Source organism: Calypte anna, chromosome 3 (genome assembly GCF_003957555.1).
Source record: "Calypte anna isolate BGI_N300 chromosome 3, bCalAnn1_v1.p, whole genome shotgun sequence".
Classification (NCBI taxonomy): Eukaryota; Metazoa; Chordata; class Aves; order Apodiformes; family Trochilidae; genus Calypte; species Calypte anna.
Genome location: NC_044246.1, coordinates 48,970,286 through 48,996,609, shown reverse-complemented (window position 1 = coordinate 48,996,609; position 26,324 = coordinate 48,970,286). Strand labels below are relative to the sequence as shown.

Here is a 26,324-nt window from a genome sequence, read left to right as displayed (position 1 = left end):
AGGAGAGACTGTAGCACCTCAACGTTGTTCCTTTCTTCTCTAGGTCACCTTTATCTCTGGTAAAATATCCTCTGCTCTTTCCCATGGGCTAGGTTCTTCCATGTCATGTGCTAGACACTGCTGCATTCCTTTAATATCCATTAAAATGCACATGGCTACTGGGCAAGTGAAACTGTAGCAGCAGGAAAGCCAGGTTTTTTTGAGGAACTTTAGTTCATTTGTTCATTTGAGGCCAGCTGCACTGTGCTTTGGGAAATCTAAAGAATTTTCTGTCCTGTCTAGGCCTGATTTGATTGATTTTGACAAGCTGAAGAAATCAAATGCACACTACAATCTGCAGAATGCTTTTAACCTTGCAGAGCAACACCTTGGTCTTACTAAGCTCCTGGACCCCGAGGGTAAGAATTCCTGCAGTTCACAGTTCTTTAAGAGGCCTTTTCTCCTGCCTTTCTTGTGAAGGGCACAGCTTAGTGATGGCTTTTTGTGTTGAAGAGAAGGTAGATGCTGCTGGCTTTCCTGATGATGCAGCTAGGTTCAAAGGAGAGAATACAAAATGTCCTCTGCAGAGAAATGGGCAGTAGTAGCACAAGAGCCCTTAATCCTGATTTTATTTTCCCTCTTGTGATGAGACCACTGAACATAAAATCATTCCAGTTAGATCTCTCCTTGCGATCTACTTTGTGAAAATCTATCTGTGAGCTGGAAGACTAACAACATGGATTTCAGCAAATATTTAGCAGCTCCTTTTACAAACTGTCAGTGAGTTTTAGCCTGTGCTTTCATGTGAGTGTTCATGCTCATGCATATTGGAAGGGGGGCTCGAAGTGCTAGACAAGAAGCTTTCTTGTCACAGGACAGATAGAGGCTATGTGTTTGGGCAAGTTTCTTCTTGCTTATTTGTTAGTGCCTCAGAATTGCTGCAGGAAAGAATGTCGTTTGTTTTCCATCTGTATCTCTGGGAAGATTTGCCTGTAGAGACATTCTGTTATGTCTGAATTCCTCTCTCCAAATGCTGATACAGTGTCAGAGTTCTCAGCTAACAGTATTTCTGTCCACTCACACACTAGAGAAATACTCAGCCATGCACAAGTTGTGGCAGAGTCTGGAGCCTGACTCTGAGGTCCAGAGTCCCATAGCCTACAGGTATATGCTTTAACCACATTCTGCATTAAGACCAAGAGATAAATCAGCACTTCTTATTGACAGAGTTCAATACTGTACAACACCTAGTAACCCAGAACCAGACCAAGGCAGCTGGATTTATTTTTGATTAGGAGATAAATCTTAGGAATTGAACTGCCACTGAACCCATCTCTCTGGCTTTTAAATGCATCTTTGTTGCCTTATTAGCTTTGTTGTTTTAATCCTTGCACCCACAATGTGCTAAGACAACTTGTGTTTGGATTGCAGATATCAGTGTTGATCATCCTGATGAGAAGTCAATCATCACCTATGTGGTAACATACTACCACTATTTCTCCAAGATGAAAGCTTTAGCTGTTGAAGGAAAACGTATCGGAAAGGTTTGCAAGTTCAAATTTTAAATTGTTATAAAGCAGTTGAATTTTTAATTTTACTTTATTTTTTTCCTCTTGGTTGTTAGTTTTTTTGAGTCCACTGCAGCGTTTTTAAGTTTTGCTTTTGAATGTATTTTGAATGGTAAATATTCCCCTATGACTGTGAGGAGTAGTTAATTTTCAGCTGCCCTGTATTAGAAAGCATTTGGGCTGTTAATTTTTGCTTTGTTAATTTTGCATCATTGCTTGTTTCCCTTTTGCGTTGTCTGCTTCTCCCCCTCAGAGTCCTCTGTCTTCTGGAGCCCAGAAAAGCCCCTCATTTAAAAAATGTGCAGTCATTCTCTGCCCTTTGGTGAAGTTTCCCTGATCTTTACAGCTGGCAGACTGAATTTGAATCCTTTTGTAAGACTCAGCTCTGCCCCTCTATTGCCATAGGATCATTGGAATTGATTGCTGAAAAATGCAAAGCTCTTACTCCTCAGGGATCCCAGCCCTGTTGCACTCAGGAGTGTGTGGCCTGATTCATAAGTCAAGTCTCCCAACAGTTTCTTTTATGTAGGCTGCTGGATTTAAATACCTCTGAAGAGCACTGCCCCTGTTACTCATTTTATGTTGTGCTGCTTTTTGCAGGTGCTTGACAATGCCATTGAAACAGAGAAAATGATTGAAAAATACGAATCACTGGCTTCTGACCTTCTGGAGTGGATTGAGCAAACCATTATCATCCTCAACAATCGCAAATTTGCCAACTCACTGGTTGGTGTGCAACAGCAGCTGCAGGCTTTCAACACTTATCGCACAGTGGAAAAACCACCCAAGTAATTTTAATCTTCACTTTTAAAGCAACACTGGTCTCGTTTGGTTTAGTCAATCATTGAATTAAAAAAAAAACAAACTAAAACCAACCAACAAACACATCTAAATAATTTTAATCTTGGCCTAAGAATGTATTTTTCTGAACAAACCCAACTATCATATTTCTAATTGGCACTTACCATTATTACTCAGGGTCTCTTTGTTTTATGCTATTCAACACACATATAATAACAACAACAAACAAAATAATAAAAAGTGTGTCTTGGTGAGCCTGTTCCTGTAGGACTTTAGGGGCCAGGAAGCTGTCACTTCACAGAGTTGCCTGCTTTATAATATTGAGTGGGAACAGCATAATGTGTTAGTATAGTAATATCACCAGCCATGCTTGATAGCAGCCTATAAAACTAATATGGTGCTATTAAAAAGAATCTTACTGCTTATCCAAAATCAAGAGGAAGTGTGTCTGGCTTTGTAAAACATCACTATACTTTCTAGAACCGATATGATCAAAACTTATTATTAGAAAGTTTCTCTTTAGCATCATGATATCAGATCTGTTTATTTATTTATTTTTTGTCTAATGTAGGTTGCAATGGATAATAATCACAATTCAATGTATTACAGAGTATCCAGACATCTTCTAAAGTTGCAGTCTGTTCCCTAGTGCCTATGGAGTTTGTTTATTTCCCAGGCGTATAACTCAGGAAAAAGAGTGGGAAGAGTTTATTGACTGCAAAGGGCTTTAAATAAAACTTCCATTTCTTGAGCTGATAGAGTAAACTAGGACAGCACACGTAATAGAATAAAAAAAATTCAGTGTTCTGTCCCCCAAGGGGATTTAAATCTAAACACATAGACAACTGACTTCTCTGAAGTTTCTTTTTTGTTTGACCCAAGTGGTTCCTGGGGGATGTGTGGGTTATTTCAATTGCTTCCAGCTTTGACACAAGATAAAGGTGTTTATCTGAAAGCTACATTCATGTCAGTATTTTAAGGAAGTGCTTTATACCTTAGTTACAATGAAAACTTCATTGTAATCCAATTCTTTTGCAAAATTCTGTTTAGATTTACAGAAAAAGGAAACCTAGAAGTGCTGCTTTTTACCATCCAAAGCAAAATGAGAGCCAACAACCAGAAAGTATACATGCCAAGGGAGGGCAAACTCATCTCTGACATTAACAAGGTAAACTGAGCCAGTTTCTCCTGTGCAACTCAGGATTTGTTGTTGTTTTCCAGTCTCTCTCTCAGTGTACTGGGAGGAAACACGTTTTCTATCTCCAGCCTTGATGTGGGGGGACATAAGGGATAGGCAAGGTGGGGGTGACCTTCTCTTGTATCTCAGACTCACTAAACTGAACCAAGCCCCTGGGTCTTCTCAGCATCTATAAAATCTACATCAGAAAAATGCCCAGTCATCCTGTCCAGTTGGTTGTGGATCTAGTAGCCCTTCCTCACCCCTCTGGGGCCCTGGCTACTGAAGTTGATAACAGAAAGTAGCAGCAGCACCTAGGTATTGTAGCTCTCCCCATTTGCCCCTTGTGCCCCCTCTCACAGCCTGGGAGATTGAAGGAAGTGCCATTACCAATCTTGTGGATTCCCTGTCAGGGTTTCTGCAGCTATTTTCTATGCTGCTGCAGCTGGCAGAACAGCAGCCATGCTGACAAGCTCTCTCAAGGATAACAAACAAGTTAAAACTGTGAGCTTTCCTCATTTGTGTTTGATCATGCTTGGCATTCCCAGAGCAGCTGTTGTGGGTGTCTGTGGCCTCTATCTCCATCCTAGAGAGCAGTAAACTGCTCAACTCTTCTGTTTGCATTAAGCTCCTGTGCCTGGGAATGCCTAAAATACTTGGGTTTCAAGCAGTTTCACATCTGTTAGGATTTAGAAGAATCTCAGGTAGTTTGTGTTTAATTATGGGTACTTTTTTTGCTTGTTAGAAGATCTTAAAGCTGATAAGCTGGCTTTCAACATGGTTCTAAGACTTTCTGAAATATTATTGTCATGCATGTGAACAACTTTTGGCTTTGGGGGAAAAAACTCTTGTATGCACCAAACGTAACCAAATTCTGCAGGTTTTTTTTCCGAAGTGGATGTAAGAACAACAATTGTGTGTTGACTTTCAAGGTTAAAGGGCATGAATCTCTAATTCTCATTTCCTAAAAGAGGAGAGTAGAATCCTCTTATTTGGGAGCAGCACTCAGATTTTTTTAAAAATAAATACTGTTTTATACACTGAAGCCAGGTGCTTTACTTAGGATTTGTTGGAAGCAAAAACCAAATGCATTCAAGAAAATACATCTGAGATAAACAAGTTTTATACCCCTTGCTCAGGAAACATGAATGAATTGAGAACAGATTTTAAGTCCTACGCTTATATTAGCGGACAAGATGTAAGGCCAGCCAATACAAACTAGTTTTATTGGCAAATAAATAAATAGGCCAGTTCTGGAAATCTTGGTTGTCCTGATTTCATGCAAAGAAGATGTGATTTACCATAAACCTGTAAGAATGCGTGTTTAGAAGACGTGTGTTTTTTCTCCATGTCTTCAGGCCTGGGAAAGACTGGAAAAAGCTGAACATGAAAGAGAACTGGCACTGCGAAATGAGCTCATCAGACAAGAGAAACTGGAACAACTTGCACGCAGATTTGATCGCAAGGCAGCTATGAGAGAAACTTGGCTGAGTGAAAATCAACGTCTTGTTTCTCAGGTGCTGCTTTCAGAAATTGACTGTGTGACTAAAATGATTCCCATGAGTAATTGTAGGCTACAGTTCTTGAAAAGAGAATATTTCCTCCCCTGCGCATCATATTTTATGGAATATAAGTTCATTTATATTTGTTGTATGTGTCTGCAAATGCATATTTAATGTATATGTGCATGTACTGTGTGCCCTGTCTTTAATGCAATTGGGGTATCCCTTCCTTCACTCTTATCAGCCTGTACTCAGGACATACTGATATGGAAATATCTATCCACAGTCAAGATTTTCTTTATCTGACTAGTTTGGTCAATGCAGTGTAATTAGTTTTATTTCTTAAATGTTAGGGGTGGCTTTTAAAAAAATTAAGGAACTTAACCTTGATGGCCAACCTGATTCTTCCCCAAAGGTAGTAAAAGATATTTCTAATTGTATCAGGGGTTCTCCGGTTATCAGCGGTTTCTCTGATTTTTTTCAAGACTTATCCAAGCATTTTGTGATCCCAGATTTGCTAACGACTGTGCAGAATACACACTTAGAGCTCGTGCTCGTGTCACGAGCAGGAGTGCTTTTCTCCTCACAGCCATTCCTGAAGAAGTATCTCTGTCTTTACAGGATAATTTTGGCTTTGACCTTCCAGCGGTAGAAGCCGCAACGAAAAAACATGAGGCCATAGAAACAGACATTGCAGCCTATGAAGAACGAGTCCAGGCTGTGGTTGCAGTTGCGAAGGAACTTGAGACTGAAAATTACCACGATATCAAACGCATTACTGCGAGAAAGGACAACGTTATCCGCCTATGGGAGTATCTCCTGGAGCTGCTCAAGGCCCGGAGGCAGCGGCTGGAGATGAATCTTGGTCTGCAAAAGATTTTCCAGGAAATGCTGTACATTATGGACTGGATGGATGAGATGAAGGTAGGTGCTAGCCAATTGAGAATGTGGACCAAACATTCCGGAGAGGTGTATATCTACACCTTCTTTGTAAATTTTTAGGATTAGTTTTGCTCCTCTGGTTTAATAGATAAATGCAAAAGTTCCACATTCAAGAGCAGTGAACAAATTACAAATATCTTATGATGATTTTTTAAAAATAATGGTTAGAAACAAGCTAGGAAAGAGAACAAGGTTGCTCCTATAAGCAGCTACTTTTTCAGCTTCATGCCTATCTCGTAAGGGCCAGTGGCTTTGCACACTGTGCTTGGCTAAGCATGGTGATTTTGGTGAATAGTAATTAAATAACCTCTCTTCGTCACAATTTATGTGGTGAACAAGTCACCTCTTCATCTCTGTGCTTTAAGAAGCAGGAATTTCTTCCTGTCTGTGCTCCTGGGATCGGGGAAGGGAAAGGACCATGACATAGTTCTTGTCCATCAGCCAGCAGAACTTGGAAGTTGTTGAAGGAAAGAAGGATGTGTGTAACTCAGGGGTAGCTCACAACGCGTTGACTTGAGTGCTTTGCATTGGTCCTGCTGAGCTCTAATGTAGCTTCTCATCATCCCTGACTTAAAACAGCATTAGAGATCAGTCAGGTTGTTCATACTGATTTTAAAAATATTGGCTCATACTCTTATCGGCTATGTCTCTATAAATTTGAAACAGCTGTCCTCATGGACCTGGTGTTTCTCTGGATTTAAATAAGTGTAGCCCCAGAGAGCAGTGTAATGCGTGGAGTTACTAAGAAACAAATAGCTTATGGCCTTCAGCCCATTTTACTTGTCTTTTGCCTTTTGATCAGGTGCTTCTGCTGTCTCAAGACTATGGCAAACACTTGTTAGGAGTTGAAGATCTGTTGCAGAAACATGCACTTGTGGAGGCTGATATTGCAATTCAGGCTGAGAGAGTGAGAGGGGTCAATGCATCTGCTCAGAAGTTTGCCACCGATGGAGAAGGTAACTAGCAGCCAACATATCCTCCTTTGTCTTAATTACATATGAGGTTATCTATAAGCCTCATCAGTTCTACAAGGCACATTAGGTTAAATTCAGCACCAGAATAGGAGAATCCAATTTAATTTGTTCCTTCTTTACTCACCATGTCAATGATTAATTTGTCCAGGCACCTGCTCCGGGGTTCATTGTGGCATTGTGTTTTGCATGGGATGTCATGCTCCTAACCAGAAGCTGCCGTAACTTTGAAGTAGTTGCCATTTAACCCCTGTTCTTTGGATCTACTACAAGCAGCACAAATTACTGGACTCAGTCTGAAATTGTCCCAGTTCATGCTAAATAAAAGCAATTTCACTAAACCAGTGTCATTAAGTAGGATACACAATGTTCCCTATGTGCAGTCATATGTTTGAAGCTGATACAAATCTGGAGAAGTGAATTTTGTTCCACTGAAACTCCTCATGAATACTTTTTCTTTTGGTTTTTGTTTTGCCTTTTTTTTAATGACTTGTGTTATTGTATGGCGAGGCTTGCAGAGTTCACACTCATTTTCAGGAGACTACGGATTCTTTGACGTAAACTTCATAGATGGAATTAAGAACTCTGTGCATGCCCCAGCTGTAGAGATGAAAATGGATCGGTCCAAGTTGTAATGCACATTCTCTTGTCTGAACAGGTTACAAACCGTGTGACCCGCAGGTTATCAGGGACCGCGTTGCTCACATGGAGTTCTGTTACCAAGAGCTGTGCCAGCTTGCAGCTGAGCGCCGGGCCCGCTTGGAAGAGTCCCGACGCCTCTGGAAGTTCTTCTGGGAAATGGCTGAAGAAGAAGGTTGGATCAGGGAGAAGGAGCAGATCCTGTCATCTGATGACTATGGGAAGGACCTAACGAGCGTCGTTCGTCTCTTGAGTAAACATAAGGCGTTTGAAGACGAAATGAGTGGTCGTAGTGGCCACTTTCAGCAGGCGATAAAAGAAGGTGAAGACATGATTGCGGAGGAGCATTTTGGGTCTGAGAAAATCAGAGAAAGAATTAAGGATATCCGGGAGCAGTGGGCTAACTTGGAACAGTTATCTGCCATTAGGAAGAAGCGTCTGGAGGAAGCCTCTCTCCTTCACCAGTTCCAGGCTGATGCTGATGACATCGATGCGTGGATGTTGGACATCCTCAAAATTGTTTCCAGCAATGATGTTGGCCATGATGAGTATTCCACTCAGTCCTTGGTCAAGAAACACAAAGATGTGGCTGAAGAGATTGCAAGCTACCGGCCAACCATTGACTCGCTTCACGAACAAGCAAAGGCTCTACCACAGGAGCACGCTGGATCTCCAGATGTGCAAGGCAGATTGTCTGGAATAGAAGAGAGGTACAAAGAGGTTGCTGAGCTGACGCGGCTGCGTAAACAGGCCTTGCAGGATACCCTTGCTCTTTATAAGATGTTCAGTGAAGCAGATGCTTGTGAGCTTTGGATTGATGAAAAGGAGAAGTGGCTGAATAATATGCAGATTCCAGAGAAGCTGGAGGACCTGGAAGTGATCCAGCACAGGTGAGAGAGAATACTTTACCAGGAAGCTTGGGGAATAGTGGGGGAAAGTTTTTTACTCCATCCGTCTTTCCCAGCATGCCTGTGGCTCATATTTTCTTAATGCCTGTATGATCTTTTTTTGTTTGCCTTTTCCTCTCCCTCCAGATTTGAAAGCTTAGAACCAGAAATGAACAATCAGGCCTCCCGTGTTGCAGTGGTGAACCAAATTGCTAGACAGCTAATGCACAGTGGCCATCCCAGTGAGAAGGAGATCAAAGCACAGCAAGATAAGCTCAACACAAGGTAAGCGAAGGCCTCGTGCTTGTGAATGTGATGCTGGTTGAAACAAGTACACTGGGGTCATTTGTGTTTCTTAGGTGGGTTTTTTAAGATATCCTGATACTGTTACCTGAAGTATCATCAAGGTAGGCCTTTAAAGCTTCAGAAGGAGAAAGAGCTGAGTCTTTCAAATATTTGATTAACAGATGGACTTTTCCTGTTGACTTCCGTCAGGTCCTCATTATATCAGTACCTTGATTAGAGAGCTGAAAGTTTACTGTAATGACTATTAAGATTAAAAAAAAAAACAATGTAATTTCATATAAACTCACTCATTTATTGGCTTGAAAATAAACGGAGAAGGTACATTCGGTGTGAAAATTGGGTGTAACTAGCAACTTTTAACTTGAGGAAAAATTGCCGGAGCTTGTCTAATGCTTGTTTTTCTAAAACTATTGATGATGTGGGAAGGACTGAAAAAACCCACGAACAGTTAGGTTACTTCATAGCTTACCAAGCTAATGTGAGCACCTGCTCACTCAGCAGTGTTGCCATATCATTTTCTCTATTATACACGATCTCAATTTCTCTACTTTTCTCTTCTCACACATTTCAGATGGAGCCAGTTCAGAGAACTGGTAGATAGGAAGAAGGATGCTCTGCTTTCTGCTCTGAGTATCCAGAACTACCATCTTGAATGTAATGAAACCAAATCCTGGATCAGGGAAAAGACCAAAGTGATCGAATCCACACAAGATCTGGGTAATGATCTAGCTGGAGTGATGGCCCTGCAGAGGAAGCTGACGGGCATGGAACGTGACCTGGTAGCCATTGAAGCCAAGCTAAGTGACCTGCAAAAAGAGGCAGAAAAGTTAGAATCAGAGCATCCTGACCAGGCACAGGCTATCCTTTCACGGCTTGCAGAAATTAACGATGTGTGGGAAGAAATGAAGACCACTCTCAAGAACCGGGAAGAATCCCTCGGAGAAGCAAGCAAGCTGCAGCAGTTCCTGAGAGATCTGGATGACTTCCAGTCTTGGCTATCCAGAACACAGACTGCAATTGCATCTGAAGATATGCCAAACACACTGACAGAGGCCGAGAAGCTGCTCACTCAACACGAGAATATTAAGAATGAAATCAACAATTATGAGGAAGATTATCAGAAAATGAGGGACATGGGAGAGATGGTGACACAAGGGCAAACTGACGCTCAGTACATGTTCTTGCGCCAGCGCCTGCAAGCTTTGGACACTGGGTGGAATGAGCTTCACAAAATGTGGGAGAACAGGCAAAATCTCCTTTCCCAGTCTCATGCCTATCAGCTGTTTCTTAGAGATACCAAGCAAGCAGAAGCGTTTCTTAATAACCAGGTAAGTAGTCAAGATAGAGTTTATTTTGTTTCTACAGATTGACACTGGTTGCTGCAAGCAATTAACAAACAAGATCATTTGTCAGGAGAGCTATAAACAAATAAATAGCCCTTGTTTAAACTATAATTTACTTTTTGTATTTTACTTCTAACTTCTCCTGGAGAAGTTTCTTTCCATATGTGGTGAATCAGTATGGTGGAGCACAGCCTGAGTGTAGTACTTTTCTCTCTCTTATTTATGCTCTAATCACAGGAGTATGTTTTGGCACACACGGAAATGCCCACTACCTTGGAAGGAGCAGAAGCTGCTATTAAAAAACAGGAGGATTTCATGACCACAATGGATGCCAATGAAGAAAAGATCAATGCAGTTGTGGAGACTGGCAGGAGGCTAGTTAGTGATGGAAACATTAATTCGGATAAAATCCAGGAGAAAGTGGACTCTATTGATGATAGGTAAGGTTGAAATAATAGTGGAACATAGCTGTTTGTACTTCAATTCTGCTTTCTGAGAGAGGAAGCCAAACTCAAAGTAACATTTTTGAAAATGTCTGTTGCAAAGTATTTTTCTTTGTCCTGTGGAAAAATAGGAACTGTAACGTTTCAAAAATGTGCTGGACTAATCTTGATTAAGTATTACCTCTCTCATTATCTAGAGACCTACAAGGTAATGAGCTTATCACCCAGTACTAGTGTTGCCATATAGTTCTTGGAGTATTAACAGGTTTTACATTATGGTGGGAACTCTAGCAGTTACCTTTACCTAGTTCCACAAATCTTGGTTTTCCTCTGCTTACTTCCTAGCTGATTTAATTGTAATAATGAATTCTTGTCTTTCCTCTGAAGATGGAATGTGGCTCTTCAAGAGAGTAATTGGCATTGTATCTACCCCACCCGCTTGGCTTTGATCATCTTTTCCAACTTGCCTGGCCCTTCTGAAATCAGATTAGGAAACATTGGTACAAATAGGTCTTTCATCCTAGAACAAGTCTTTTGCTTTGTCTCTTTATCTGTGGTATGGGTGCTGTTGAATGTAAAGTGTTTCATTTTCTTTGAAAACCAAAGGTTCATGTTTGGGTTTGATGGCTGTGATTCATGGCTCTTTCTGCTTTTGGTTTGAATAATAGTTGTGTCTTTCAAGGGTTCTTTTCAATCACTATTGTCAGAACACAGCCGCAAGTTCATATAGAGCCTTTATGTCAAGCATAGACAGCCCTTCCCTCAGACTTCCACAGACTTCCATCCTTCCACAGCCTGTAGGTTCAGAGTCAGCCAAATGTCCTTATCTCAAAGCAGTAACTGAACCGAAGTAGTTCAGAAAATGTGGAGTCTTTCCTGGTTTGGCAAACAAGTCCCACTGTGGATGCACCCACTTCACCTATGGCTTGTGGCCAACAAAGGCAGATAATCCTGTTCCCAGTTTGCTAAGGGCCTCTGGGCCCTCTGACAACCTAACTCCAAGGATGCCTCACATTTTCAGTCTTTCTAACTAGCCTGACTCTTTTTAGATCCCAAAGACAATCTTCAGAGGCCAGGAAGAGGAGATTATATGACAGTAAATAAGGTTGAAGCTAGGAAATTAATTTTCCCTATTTACCCTCTCTGACTTTCAATGTCCTCTGATACAAGTTTTTCCATCCACTCAGGAAAGCAGGAGGACTTGATCCTGGCCTTCTGGTTAGGTTTCTTCTTTCTGCAGCTCTTGGAATATTAAAAGTAACATCCAAGGGTGTAATGGTGAGCTGCTGCTTGCATCCCTTTCTGAGGTGACTGGAGTAGGAGATTGCTTCACCCTCTATCCTCCAGAGAGGTTCCTGCTGTTTCCTCCCAGTGCAGCTACTCCTCTGTGTCTCCATTGTCCTGTGTTCCCCCATCTGGCCACCTGGGCCATCCTGGCTGTGGGACATGTGCTGGAGTTTCTACCTTGAATGGCAGGCAAGTCCTAGAGACTGTCTTTTTTTAAGCCCACATTTTTTTCAGCACATTTCCTCAATTCCAAAGCTATTTATGCAGAGCACTGCAAAAACCATCCGGTGCTCTGCTATTCAGGAAATCCGTGGGATTGCTCTCTGAGTCTGTAGGGCTGATAAGCCTCAAGAACAAAGCCTCAAGGCTGGGTGTAGTGGGAGTGGTAGCAAAGGAAGCCTCTTTGGTTTTACAAAAAATCACTCTCCCAACCAGGCTCCACCTGGATGTATAACAAAGGACCAAAACAAACAAGTACAAATATGTGCAGTGGCTCCATACTTCCCATATGGAGCTCTTTGTAGTTTTTAGTATTTGTTAATAGTGTTTCTAACAGTTATGCTTTTAAGCTATTCCAGAGGAGACCCCACTGTCTCTTGGTACAGCAGACAGACCCTGCCCTAAAATGGTCACCATCTTAAGAGACATGGTAGGCATGAGGCCAGGGAAGGAGAGGAGGTTGCAGAAGCAGAGTGGAGCTGCTCTGTAGGAGGTAAACACTTCGGCACAATCTTTCAGTGCATCTCATTGAGAAGAATAAATGGGGAAAAGGAGATGGAGAAAGGTGAGGGGAGAAGAAAATGGAATTGAATAAAGCTATCACTAGCCAGCTTTTCCAACTGAGAAAGAAGCTGATCTCCCCATTGCAGCTGCCCTGCTTTAGTAACTTCTGCTGCTGTTTCTCCCATGCAGAGAGGAAGCAAGTTCTCCTCCATTTTCTCTTGGAAGAGAAACTGGACTGCCCTAGGCTGTGTGCCTATGCATCGCCTCTCCCATTCTGCAGATGAGATTTAGTTTAAAGACAGTGGCATATCTGACTCATTGTGATCTGGATTTGGTTTTCATCAACTTTTGTATTCATGCAACTTTCTGCTAAGCAGAGAATGGAAGTAATTTTTGTTCTTGCCCATTCAGAAAGGAAAGTGCCTCTCATTTGCTGGGACAACTAAAGAAGCTAAAATTGTATTGCATGTATTGGTATTCTTAACAGGCAGTTGCATTCACACTACATGTAAGATTTATGATCCCTGCACTAGCTTTGTCACCCACGGGTTTACAGTTAAACCACAAGCTATTTTGTCAGTTTTCAGTATTGTTCACATTCCCAGTGGCTTCCGGGGAGCCAGGATGGGAATACTGTGGCAAATTACGGTGCTCTGCTCTTCGATTAATTTGAGGCATACACCTCCTTGTGCTGAACAGATCTCATTTTCCTGTTTTAGATTCATGACTTTGCTGTACTAGACTCTTCATAATGTTGCCACAGAAGTAAGATGCCCTCATGTATTAACTGGCTATGGTGTGTTCCCTATCTCCCCTTTTACCGTGTACCTCTGTCTTGGTTTTGACCTTTGGACAGCAGCCTTTAATGCAGCCTTAGACACTGCTGTGGTGTAAGTCATATATATGATTATTTATGTGAACAGGCAGATTAATTCGAAGTCATTCTAAACAATTAAAGTCTACAGAGCAAACTTTAGTGCAAGTGTGGGATCACCTTCTGCAAATTATTTTAGCAAATGAATAAAAACTGGTCCTTGATAACCTGAAATGTGACAGGGTCTGAGTTTCTGGCCCTTAGGTGCCACGCATGTCTCAGAAGAGCAGGATTTTAATTACGACTGCAGTCAGCAGTTAGACAGTAAACTTTGTGCTTTTCTCAACCCTTCAGTGATGGCTGAATGCTTGCAGCCTTCAGCAGAGCTGCAGCGTATCCTATTCCCCACCCTGACATGCCTGGCTTGTTCTGCACGTGCAGCCAGGGAAGGAGGGTGACCAGACAGCCTCCTAAACACCACATTTTTCTAGTATCTGGATAAAAAATGGCATTACAAAGGGTTCTGTTCTCCGGTCTGTCTGCCTGTTTATTCTACCCAAAGCCCTCCTGATGGACTGATAGCAGAGAGTAGGAGAAGCTTTCTATTGGTAGAAGGATGGTTATTCACAGAAAATTCTAAACTCTCTCATTGAATTTTGGTAAACACGAACAACAAATTAGTAGTGTTTTGACACAACCAGTCTGGGGCAGAACAGACTAAACAGTCTTAAGACTTTTTACTCCCATAAAATATAATGTCAATTCTTTGATGAAAATACAGGAATTCCTGCCTGTTGCAGCAGTGTCTATCCTCTCAATACTGCTACCACAGTGTTGAGTATCCACTTTCAACCTTGGTACAGTTCTGCCCTGTTGGTCTTCAGAAAATATTAATCTTTCAGTCTCACTCCAGGTCATCTTGGACAACAAACAACTTTTTACAGTTAAAAAGCTGTAAGTGCCAAAGATTATATTTGTTTTGCTGAGGACAAAACAAAAACAAGGTGAACTAAAAACCTATGTCGGCATCTGTTTGCTATCCCTGCATGGTGTCCCTTCAGAGTTCTTGAAATTAGTATTTCCAGCACTATTTAGGAGATATTTTTGATAGTTTTATATGCTCAAGTTATCTCCATATGAGAACTTCTCTACTTACTCTTAGCTCTCTTCAAATAAGTGTAATGAAAATTCTTTTTTTCATTTCACAACTCGTGTCCTCTCCAGAATACACGAGTCTATAATGTAATCTAGCCTTAAATCTATGAAATCATGATAAAAACACCCAAGAAATTCCTTGCTTCATTTTAGCAACCTGAGTAATACACTGTATTTGCCCAGGCATATGAAAACCAGACAAGAAAGAGTAGAATCAAACCCAAATTATTTTAGCTCTCTTACAGAGGTTTTTCATACAGCACAATTCATATCTCCTTGCCTTTGTGCTCTCTCTGATAACATGTCAGAAGTTCAAGATTACCCAGGCTTAAACTCCAGCCTCTTGCTTTGATGGTTACATATGTCTGCCTCACCATCTGATCTGTAAATCAATTTTCTTGACCTACAGCTATATAGATGCTACTTGCCTGGTTAGGAAGCTGTTGAAACAAGAGAGAAGTAATATGTAGTTTCCTCTGCCTTACAGACCTTTTGCTTTAATGTAAAATGTATCCCTAGGTATTCCTTCTGTTTCTGAAGTCACTATGTTTGTGCCAGAGAGTTTGCTTTTCTGACTTACTGTAGATCAGGGAAAATAGTATCTTAATCCAGTTGTTGTTATCAGTGTGTAATTTGTAGTCTTCTAGAATATCATGAGTCTCTGGAGATTTCCACTAACATGGATTCCTTTAACAATTGCTGGTATGTGCTGAGATCATCTTACAGATTGCAACCCTTTAAAACAATTTCAAGCTCTCTATACCTGTTTATCTTATGTTATTATGAAGGGCAACAGTATATCACTTTAAGACCCTGTACAATGAAATATGAACAAATCTAATACAATGAGCAGTAAATAGAAATTAACTTTTTTATTCAGCCTTCTCCATCTAAATCATATCATAAATAATGAAAGTACTGAAAGACAGGGGTAACTGCTCCAGATTAAATGTTAACTAAATACATGTTCAGAGAGACTTTGGGAATTGGGTCTTCAGGCACCAAGTCCATTTGAAGAACCCACCAATACCTTTGGGACCACCAGCATGACTCATTCTTCAAGGGGCAGTTATGAATTAAAATTAGGGCTTCTAGACTAACTTTTTCTTCTGTCTCCTCTTGAATGGTCTGAAAAGATTGTTCACTGAGCATAAAGCTACTATTTGCAGAAACATGCAGGTGTGTTGCAGGCTTTGTTTGTTAAGTTCTGCATTTTAAAAGCTAGATAAACCACAACAGTTTTGTTCAGGAGATGGAGGTGCTGAGCTGTAGCAAAGGTATATTAGAAAGAGCATTACGCTTTGCAAGGTCAACATGACATGCAATCTTCTTGTTGCAGTTTTACAGATAGTTTTATTATGTCTCTTGGTAAACAGTCTTAGCTTTCCCATGGTCTTCAAATTAGTGGGCCACATTCGGTACCTAACACTTGAAAAACCCTGCTAACTTTAGAGTTTTCCCTGTGTATCTAACTGGTCACAGAAAAAAGGAGGTGATAAACTTAACTGAGCATGTTAAATAACACCTGCATATCTGACCTTCAAAATGTCCTTCATCTGAAAGGCAGTAGAAAACAGGCTTGACATACTTAATACACATATTCCAGAGAGGCCACAAAAATGAACAAATTGTAGGTTTGCATGAAATGTCTATTTCAGTTGTTTTCTCTGCTGTTATTTTTTTTACTAGACATAGGAAGAACCGTGAAGCAGCCAGTGAACTTCTGATGAGACTGAAAGATAACAGGGATCTGCAAAAGTTTCTTCAGGATTGTCAAGAGGTAAATTATGTCCTTTCACTTTTATCACTAAGAGCTGCACACTGCAGAAGAGCATTCTTACCTGTTATTTTATGAGAACTGGAATACTCAGCATTTTGCAGTCAATTTTGCATTCAGTAGTGTTTACTGTGGGGTAAACAAATAAAAAACCAACCAACCAACCAAAACCCTGAAAAATTTAATCTGTTTGGGTTTTTTTCCCCTCGTAAACTGAATTTCCTTTTGTCATCTAAGCTAAAGACAAGGCAAATTGCCAAAAGCAGTGAAGATTTTTCTACTGGGGTATAAATTAATCATGTGGAATTTGGTGGGATTAGCACTGAACTCATTAACAATTTTGTCTGCAGCTGTATATATGTATGTGTCCTGGTGCAGGAGATTTCAAATGATTTCTACAAAACATTGGCCAGAAGAATAGAAGGTTGGGACTAACAGGGAGCAGGATTAAACAGGATAATTTTTAATGGGTTATTTATCTGATGGCTTGCATGTGTTTAAAATCATTAAGTACTAAATCATTTTAAAAAGAAGAAACCCATCCTAGATTTTCTAGTGACTTACATGTACTGTTTACACTGAAGGCAACATTTTAAAGTTAGGAATGATCTTATTCCTGCCATGAGGAATTAATCAAGTAATATCCAGGTTATTTCATTTAGTACTGACAGATATTAGAGTCTTGCCAGTGATACATGTTAAAAACTAGCTACCTTTACCTGAAACCTGCAGGACAGCTGACTACTACAAAGCTGTGCCTTAAAATTCAAAAGTCAGTACGTTAGCAGCACGTCTTACCCAGCTATAAGAGACTGGAGATTGCTGCAGTGTGTGAGAATACCCACAGATGAAATTCCATACAAAAACCCAAACAAAGTGATGATCATAAACTGGGCAGCTGATGTTTACTGCTTGGTTGCCTATTGGTTATCTATTTTCCTGCATTACATAAGCTAACTATGAGCTTAGCTTAAGTTGCTCTTCCCTTGGTTGTAAAAACATGACAGATTAGCAAGAATTCTGCGGTTACTAGCAGCAGTCTCTGGTACAAAAATCCCCTGGAACCTCTTCTAGCCTCAGTGCCAGTATGGTTGTGTTTGCTGGGATCTGTTTTTTTCCCCTATATCACCGAAAGAAAAATGAAAATATAAAAGCTTCATTGTCTGGCTGCCTGAATGTCTTTCCTCTCAATTGTTTCTCTCCAGCCACTAAAGCCGAGTGTCTTGACTGTACAGTTCAAAGCCATAACTTTCAATACCCAAATGTTACAAACTTCTCCAGTCTGTAAAGTCGCAAGCCTTGACGATAATTGAGTGATGGTTTTCTGAGAAGAGAGTTGTAATGAGACTTAGAATTTGCCTTAGCGTGACTACAAAGTGCCTACTGATAACCTGGGTTGGACTGAAGGGGCTGTGTGATGGAGCATGCTGTCCTGTGGGGTGGAGGGGAGCCAAGGGAACACCTCGCTCTTCGCTTTTTCATTAGCACCGACTGTGAAGCTGAGAATTGTTAGCAAACAGATTTCGACCCGTCTCAGCTTCACCTGGCAATGATCCTTCAGCCTTCCTGCCCGCCGCCTTGGGGATGGTTTTCCGCCCATCTGTCACTTGAGGAAAGGAAGCATGTTTGCTGCCTCGTGATCCTTCCCTGGGGCAGCCGCTTCCCTCTCCGCTTGCTCCATGCTGAAGCTTTACTGTGGCTGTGGCCTCCTGCCCCTTCCTGCCCCAGGCTCACAGCCAGGGGCTGTATTGCCAGGATAAACCTCCCAATAACAGCCCAGCACTGAGAAACCTTTCCTCTGGGTCACAGATGAGGGAAAACAGCGTATTTTTGTTAGTAGGCAGATACACTGTCACAGGTTAATCCTGAGGTGTTGCTTTTAATGAATGTGTCAAATAAATTTTTGAGTGAATTAAATGAAGATTGGCAGCAGAAAATCCTGAGGAGATATGATGAATGTTGCTGTTCAGTTTTCTTTGACTTCCTTTTCTTTCCCAGCTCACCTTCAAAGAGAGCAAAGCTGATCTTCCTGCTAAGTACTTAAAAGTCCCAGCACTGCCTGGGCGAATTTCTCTAGGGACACCAGAGCAGAAGCATTTGGCGAGATTCTGCACATCAGAAGTTTTCTGCCTCTGGGCAGAATGTGCTGGCAGGTTTTGTCCTGCAGCACAGACATCTGTGAACCTAATGGCCCAAGACAGGATGTATCAACTTGGGTATTTGCAATGGCTGGGAAGGGCAGCAGCAGTTGGTGCTCTTTTGCCTTCCCTTTTTGCTCTGCCAGGTTTACAAGGGGGCTGTCTCTGCCTTTCTCTTAGTTCTTGCCTGGTTTTCACTGTAGGGTGTTACAGTCTTCTGGGAGCAGGAATTTTGTGGTAGAGGTGCAGAGGATGGAAGGAAGCCTTATAGCTGGCTGTCCTGGCATCAGCAATTTAGGGTTTTTGGAGAAATGAACACTCCTAAGTGTCAATATGAGGCACTGCTTCAGGGAATGGTTGCATTATTTTTTAAATCTACTTTTGCACTGCACATAAAGGCTTCCAGTGACTAGAGTGGTTGCAGAAAATATATTTTAATAGTCATCTCTTAAATGCTTTATTTGCACATCTGTGTTGTCAGAAGGAACATAACAACATTGGAAGAGTCGGAAGTGAGGGTTTTATCCTGACAGCCACCACATATCATCTCTGCCTCCCTTAACCCCCTCTGTTAATTTGAATGATACTGCCTTTCTTTTGGAAGGATTTTTAAATCCTTAGAAGTCTTAATGCTGTGACTGAGTAAAAGCAAACAGTGACAGACAAGCAGTGCAATTTGCAGAGTACAGCAGCTGTCTCCGACTCCAGCAGGCAGAAGCAAAACCACCAATTTTGGGTTGTATAGTAATCCCTGATACAGCCCTTGATTGTTAAGTATCACAGTAGCCTGTTATAACTAAACTTTGCTGCCTATGGAGGTCTTAATGAGCAGAAACATTTTTCTCTCTAGGCTCAATAGCAAGACCAGATGAGGAGTTTCTTTGATTAGTATGATAGATTTTTCCTTTTTGTGGAGCTTAACAGTGCCTTTAAGGGACAATTTAAAAGAGCCTTGTGAACACTAAATGGGTTTGTTGCCTGGTGTCCTGAGCACACAGGAGAGAACTGGCAAGTCTTGACCCTGCTCTGTTACTCCTCTTGGCAGGGGGCATCCTTGGCAGGATGGCATTCCTTGCTAAAGCGACTTTACTAAAACAATGCTTAGATTTGTTTTGACATTTTCTGCTTGGGCAGGCAACTATAAATATGCATAAAATACATCTTTTCCAAATTCTGTAAACATTCCTGTGGATGTGTCTTTTATCCACACCAAAGGGGTAGATAAAGCAGCTAGACTCATCATAGGAGGAAATGTGATATTTGCTGCTATGATCATTTTCACATTCCATTTGCCCTTGGCAAATAATCTGTTGTCCTGATTTGAGTTCTAAAGTATTGATTTTCTCTACTGATTATCTGGAAGTTGTTCTCATTGTCTTTGTATATGCAGAAAATCAGAATAAAATAAATTTTGGATTTTATATAATGGGAAAAGGAAAGTCTTCAGTACCAAAGCCCTTATGGACATTGGACAAAAAAAAATTATTTATATAAACCTATACAGAGAAAAGACTGTGGGGTAAAGGTACAAATGTGATGTGAAGTAATAGTACAAAAAACCTCTATCTGCATACTTTTGATACAAGTAGAAATACAGAATTTCTCATTCAGTGTTACCCTGAAAAATTTATCTTGGGGTTCTGCTTAATTCTGAAGCTTGCCTTTTGCATGCCCCTTTAGTTGTCTGTACTGTGCAATGTCCCCAGGAAGCCAGCCCAGCTCCACAGGGGTGTGGTGATGGCATTCCAGTACGGCTTGAGCAGCACATTGAGTAATGTTGGAAGGGAAAAGCAGTACAAAAATATACTGTGACCTATAAGTAGGATACATGCCCTGGTTTCTCTTGCTCTTGAACAGGGTGAGACCTGTGTGTTTGATTTTGCATATCATGGAGTTGATTCCTTTCTGCTTGAGTCATGGGTTATTTATATATTTTCACAAATACTTGCATGTTTTCCTTTTCAGCTCTCACTCTGGATCAATGAAAAGATGCTTACAGCCCAGGATATGTCCTATGATGAGGCAAGGAACCTGCATAGCAAATGGCTGAAGCATCAGGCATTTATGGCAGAACTTGCATCCAACAAAGAATGGCTGGAGAAGATAGAAAAGGTAACTAAAGCACATCTGAAAAATGCCTTCATCTTTGTCAGAGATAGTTATGCACAGAAATGGGATCTGTTCCACTGCAGAACCGGTTCTTGAACCCATATCTCTAGCCAAAGCAAAAGAGACTTCATTTCTGTACAAGAAGTAACTCACATTGTGTCTCTGTCTAACCCATTTTATTCCTCATCGATACTAAATATTTTTTTATCAAAGACATTCTCACAGAATAGTCATTGGCTAGGTAGCCAGTTTAATTTTGGTTTGTATTTCTTGTCTGTTAGAAGGAAGGCATAACCTAGTTCTCATACCCAAAAGGTTAAAAGGGCAAATGTGATTTGAGCTAATAAAGTAGAACTACTTCCTGGGAAGTAACTTAATGTAGGCAAGTGACTGAATTTAGTCTCCCATGCTGCCACGTGAGCTTTCATTCAGGACTGTAATCAGGCTGCCTTTCGCCATGCAAAATAAGTAAAGTACAGCCAGTTTTGTGATTAATTATGATTCACAGCTCTCTATCAAGTTACTCTGAAGGCTTTGATATTCTGTGACGAGCTGTGCTTCTCCTTGCTTGCCCCTCGCTCTCCCTCCTTACTCAAGTGCACTGGAACACTAAGGAGGTCTCCTCTTTAGCTCTAACAGTGGGTTTCTGTTTGGTGTAAGTTAGCTTAATTGCTCATTTCCTCTCCCACTTCGGCACTCAGTATCCCATCAGAGACTTTTCTGTGATCTGCAAATATCAATACCCTTTAATGGTGTAATTAGAAGGCTGCTCTTAATATTAGAAGCACTTTTTAAGTGATGCTAATACTTCCTTGACTTTTGCCTCTGAAAAATCAGATTACAGCAAAGTACTGAAGTTGTGTGCATACCCAGCTGCAGCTGATAATCACAGTATTAATGTTACCAGTAGTCACAGTTATTAAATGTGCTGGGTTTTGAAAGTTGTGTTCACATCTCAGGACCACCCAGGTGCAGAGGCATATCTAGAAGAAAATATTTCCCAAACTAATACAGTCTTCGTAAAGGCAGAAAGGTATCTTAGGTCCAGGTGCTCTGATGTTGCTAGGTACAGGACTCCTGCTTCTCACAGAAGATTGTTCTTGGGTATTACCTTAGATCCCTAGTAATTGCTGTAACCCATCAGCATAAACCTCTTCAGTTGCACAGCTGAGTAATGGTGCCATAAGGTCCCTCTCCCAGCTTAGGCTTCATTGCACTTGTGGTGAAATGGCCCTTTCACACAGACACATGGGGGTGGCTGCTTTGCTCATGGCTGAGCCTCAGTAGCTCTCTCAAAGGAACATGTGGTGTGGGGAAGAGAAAGGAGGCCTTGCTTGACCTTCCCAATGCCAGGAAACCCTTCTTCTGGCAAGAAATGGGCCAGGGAGCTGGTGTTCTGGAAGGATTCAGAGGGTAATTGTAGACATAAAATGAGTGGTTGATGCTGCCAGCAGATGAAGAATCCTGAGTGCTCACTAATCAGGATAATTTGACTAACAGCCTGTGAGTGCTTCCGAGGAGGTATCATTTTATTGCTCTTTGCTTTGCAGGAGGGAATGCAGCTCATTGCTGAGAAACCAGAGACTGAAGCTGTAGTGAAAGAAAAGCTGACAGGTCTCCACCAGATGTGGGAAGAGCTTGAATCCACTACCCAGACCAAGGCTCAGCGTCTCTTTGATGCGAACAAAGCGGAACTTTTTACCCAGAGCTGTGCTGATTTGGATAAGTGGCTGAACGGTTTGGAAAGTCAGATTCAGTCAGATGACTATGGAAAAGATCTCACCAGTGTCAACATCCTATTGAAGAAGCAGCAGGTAAATAAAATAGAGGTTGCAGAGCGAAAGAAAAAGAACACATGGGGTATCCTTTCAGTTTCAAAAAGACTTCATTTGCTTTTCTTTCTTCATGTTGTTGTATTGCGTCTTTAAGAAGAGCCAGAAACAAATCAGCTTTAAATTTCTTAATGCAGTCTCTACTCTACACTGTCTTTCTTCCCCACATTATTGTCTCTGTTCTGTCTCCAGCTGTAGTTCTCCAGACACTGGTCATTCCCTCTCTGTACATGGGTGCCAGCCAAGACCTTTTTGCTATGTTTCTGTTTAGATGCTAGAAAATCAAATGGATGTTCGTAAGAAGGAGATAGAGGAGCTGCAAAGCCAGGCCCGGGCTTTAAGTCAAGAAGGAAAGAGTACAGATGAAGTAGATGGCAAACGCCTTACTGTAGAAAAGAAATTTTTGGAGTTGTTGGAACCTTTGAATGAAAGAAAGGCAAACCTGCTGGCATCCAAAGAGATCCACCAGTTCAACCGGGATGTGGAAGATGAAATTGTGAGTACAAAAGACATTCCCTAGACACTAGGGAAATACGACACCTGTCAGAGGAAGAAATGTTTCAGCTCTGTCTCAATAGCATGTCTGAGTACCTCTCTTTTTTGCATCTTGCGTGCACCAATCTCTCTCTGCTGCCTTAGCTGCATCTGGGTTTGCTTGAAACCATATGTGTCTTCTCTTGCTTTCAGCTGTGGGTTGGAGAGAGGATGCCTATAGCTACATCTACTGATCATGGACACAACCTCCAGACTGTGCAGCTACTAATTAAGAAAAATCAGGTAAGTAGGTGCCCTTAGAGCCCCATACCTGTTACTTCTCTTAGGTGCTCACTAATTTAGGACAGAAAGACTTGGTATGAAGTGATGGGTACTTCAGTGGTGATGTGCACCTGCTGATGATGTGTCCATGGAGGGCACAAGCCCCGATTTGTCCACATGAGCTGATGACGTGTTTTGCTGCCCTTCTGGAATTAAGACTCCTGACTGGCATTTCTTTTTATTCAGTGCTGTGTCTCATCGGTCTGCTTTTCTCCCGTGTAGACCCTTCAGAAAGAAATCCAGGGACATCAGCCTCGTATCGATGACATTTTTGAGAGGAGTCAAAACATCATCACAGAGAGTAGCCCTAATGCTGAAGCAATTCAGCAGAGACTTGCGGACTTGCAGCAGCTGTGGAACCTCCTAATTGAGGAGACAGAGAAACGCCACAAGCGCCTGGAGGAGTCTCACAGAGCCCAACAGTATTATTTTGATGCTGCTGAGGCTGAGGCCTGGATGAGTGAGCAGGAGCTCTACATGATGTCAGAAGAGAAAGCCAAGGTGAGGAGCTCCACAACAACACTAGTTAGGTTTCAGTTGCTTTAGCTAGAGGGAGAGGGGGGCACGAGACATGATTTAATATGTCTCCAATGTAATGGTAACGTAAACAAATTTAATTCTGCTATGAAACCTCAAATTACCATCTCTTCTATCTGTTATGACATCTCTGATACTGTGGAGGATAGGCCTTGCTGTAATGAGTTGGTGAAGCATCCTCAGGCTGTGGATGGCAACTGCTTGCCATCCTTTGCTGTAAGACCAGAGTTATCCGTGCAGTCCAGTTAGCAGAGGTTTTCTGTTAGTTTTTAATCACCTGGAAGAGCACAATGCACCTATCTGTGAAACAAGCCTGATGGCCACTCAGTTGCACCGATACAGATTAGAGGTTGACCTGCTAAAAAGCAGCTCCATGGAGGAGGACCTTGGAGGCCTGGTGGACAGTAAGTTATCCACTGGACAGGAATGTGCACTTGTGTTCGAGATGGCCAGTGGTATCCTGGGGTGCATTAAGAAGAGTGTGTCCAGCAGGTCGAGGGAGGTTCTCTTCCTCCTCTACTCTGCCCTAGTGAGACCGCATCTGGAGTATTGCGGGTCCCCAGAACTGGGGTCCCCAGTTCAAGAGGGGCAGAAATTCAGTGAAGTGCGGGTAAACAGCAGGAGTAACTATCACTCTCTTAAGGTAGCCAAATGCCTTGTCATCTAATTAGTGGCATGTGTGAATGGATGAATGCGATTCCCACTGTCCCTACCTGCTATCCAGCAAAACCACAGCCAAGAAAGTGGGCTTGGTGGAATCAGTGGAGAAAGAAGACTGTGTCGAGCTTGACTTACCAGAGAGTCCAGCATAGGATGACAAGGATAATCAGGGGACTGGAACATCGGTCACATGAGGAAAGGCTGAGAGACCTCAGGCTGTTCAGTCTGGAGAAAAGAAGACTCAGAGTGAATCTTATCAATACTTATATCAAGGGGCCAGTCTCTCTTCAGTGGTGCCCTGTGATAGGATGAGGGGCAGCAGACATAAACCGTAACATAGGAAGTTCGACCTCAACATGAGGAGAAACTGCTTTGCTGTGAGAGTGACAGAGCACTGAAACAGGTTGGCCAGAGAGGTTGTGGATTTTCATGTAGAGACTTTCAAGACACAGCTGGACATGTTTCTTTGTGACCTTCTAGGTGATCCTGCTTTGGCTGGAGGATTGGACTTAATCTCCAGAGGTCCTTTCCAGCCCCTACCATTCTGTGGTTCTGTGATGCCACTAGTCATTAGCTATTACTCCCAGTGAAGTGAAATAGGAACAGCAACCGACCTACCAAAGAATACATGAACTGAGTTTTTCAAGGAAGTGTTAGAGTGCTGTTATTTACATAAGTATACTGCATTCTGTGCCATGATAAAATAAAACTCAGCTTTGTATCAGTATAAAACATTTCTTGGGTGGTCAGTCTTGGGTTTAAAAGGAAGACTCTTTTTTCATATCTAAGCAATGCAAATAAAAAGTAGTAATAATGCAAATAGTTCATCATGCAAAATATTTTTGTGAACAGGCTTATTGGGAATACAGTTAGCACTGAGAGTTGGGGGTTGTGTTTCTTAATTGTAACAATACACAGAAAGTTTTGATCACAATTTCTCCAGTCACTCTGGTGCAGAATCCTTTGGCATGGGTTCCATTGGAATTTTTTTTCTTTGACCCTGGTTGTCATTGAAAAGCCTGAAAAGTGGTGTGCCTAAAACTGTTCCATTTTTCTGAGCCCTGCAAAATCACCAGTGTTGTATAAACACACTAATAGTTTCACAGAAGAGGAAACTCAGCATGCTTGGTGCACAGCTGATGTAATTTTGTTCTGAATCCCAGAGAGGTTGTTGCACTTACTCTTTCACTTGCTATTTTGCTCTCTGTGGGTACCATTTGCTATGAACTCAGCTATTAATATATCATTGTCAGAACAGCTTGTCTTCAAGCTGTATTTGGGAGCAGTTCTTTATAATCTTTCTGTCCAACACTTTTTGCTCACACACCAAGTTAGACTTGCTCTGTGATGTCTTTCTCTGGAGCAGGGGACCTGACATTTTCTTTCACCATTACAGGATGAACAGAGTGCCGTGTCCATGCTGAAGAAACACCAGATTTTGGAACAAGCTGTAGAAGACTATGCTGAAACTGTGCACCAGCTTTCAAAGACCAGCAGAACTTTGGTGGCAGATAATCACCCAGAAAGGTATTAACTGCTATTTTTAATTGGATTATGCATTCTTTCAGTAGTTCAATCACTTCACTAGGTGGTTCTGACACACAAAGAGTAAGTAGCTCACAGGGGTGCCCAGAGGGAGTTCAGCCTCACTTGATTCAACATGCATATTGGACCACCCTAATTTGGCCAGAGGCAGGGTCCTGAGCAGGGTCAGCTGATGATATCTGGATAGTACAGGACACCTTTGTTATAACCATTATACAGGACAGCAGTGTCAGGTCTGCCAGCACTGCTCAACCTCAAAAAGATAAAGCAAGGGCCCATAGTAATTCTTTCAGCCAACTTTTCTGGCCAGCCCAGAGGGTCGCAGTCATATATCCTTCTCTTAGCACAGTGCTCCCTGGGATCTGCCTTCTCT

General features: G+C 41.7%; 1 protein-coding gene across 6 annotated transcripts in view; it reads left to right on the top strand.

Annotated features, from left to right (window-relative positions):
- SPTBN1 (spectrin beta, non-erythrocytic 1) overlaps window positions 1-26,324 on the top strand; it is a 128,935-nt gene that overhangs the window by 84,309 nt on the left and 18,302 nt on the right. For all 6 annotated transcript variants that reach the window (XM_030446678.1, XM_030446681.1, XM_030446679.1 and 3 more), the window contains 18 exons: window positions 283-398; window positions 1,411-1,523; window positions 2,148-2,335; window positions 3,399-3,516; window positions 4,884-5,042; window positions 5,649-5,951; window positions 6,772-6,925; window positions 7,599-8,469; window positions 8,614-8,751; window positions 9,344-10,100; window positions 10,353-10,555; window positions 16,227-16,317; window positions 20,418-20,564; window positions 22,112-22,375; window positions 22,665-22,889; window positions 23,081-23,170; window positions 23,432-23,710; window positions 25,803-25,933. In XM_030446678.1, the coding sequence (XP_030302538.1) occupies window positions 283-398; window positions 1,411-1,523; window positions 2,148-2,335; window positions 3,399-3,516; window positions 4,884-5,042; window positions 5,649-5,951; window positions 6,772-6,925; window positions 7,599-8,469; window positions 8,614-8,751; window positions 9,344-10,100; window positions 10,353-10,555; window positions 16,227-16,317; window positions 20,418-20,564; window positions 22,112-22,375; window positions 22,665-22,889; window positions 23,081-23,170; window positions 23,432-23,710; window positions 25,803-25,933 (4,347 nt within the window). The remainder of the gene's footprint in view (window positions 1-282; window positions 399-1,410; window positions 1,524-2,147; window positions 2,336-3,398; window positions 3,517-4,883; window positions 5,043-5,648; window positions 5,952-6,771; window positions 6,926-7,598; window positions 8,470-8,613; window positions 8,752-9,343; window positions 10,101-10,352; window positions 10,556-16,226; window positions 16,318-20,417; window positions 20,565-22,111; window positions 22,376-22,664; window positions 22,890-23,080; window positions 23,171-23,431; window positions 23,711-25,802; window positions 25,934-26,324) is intronic.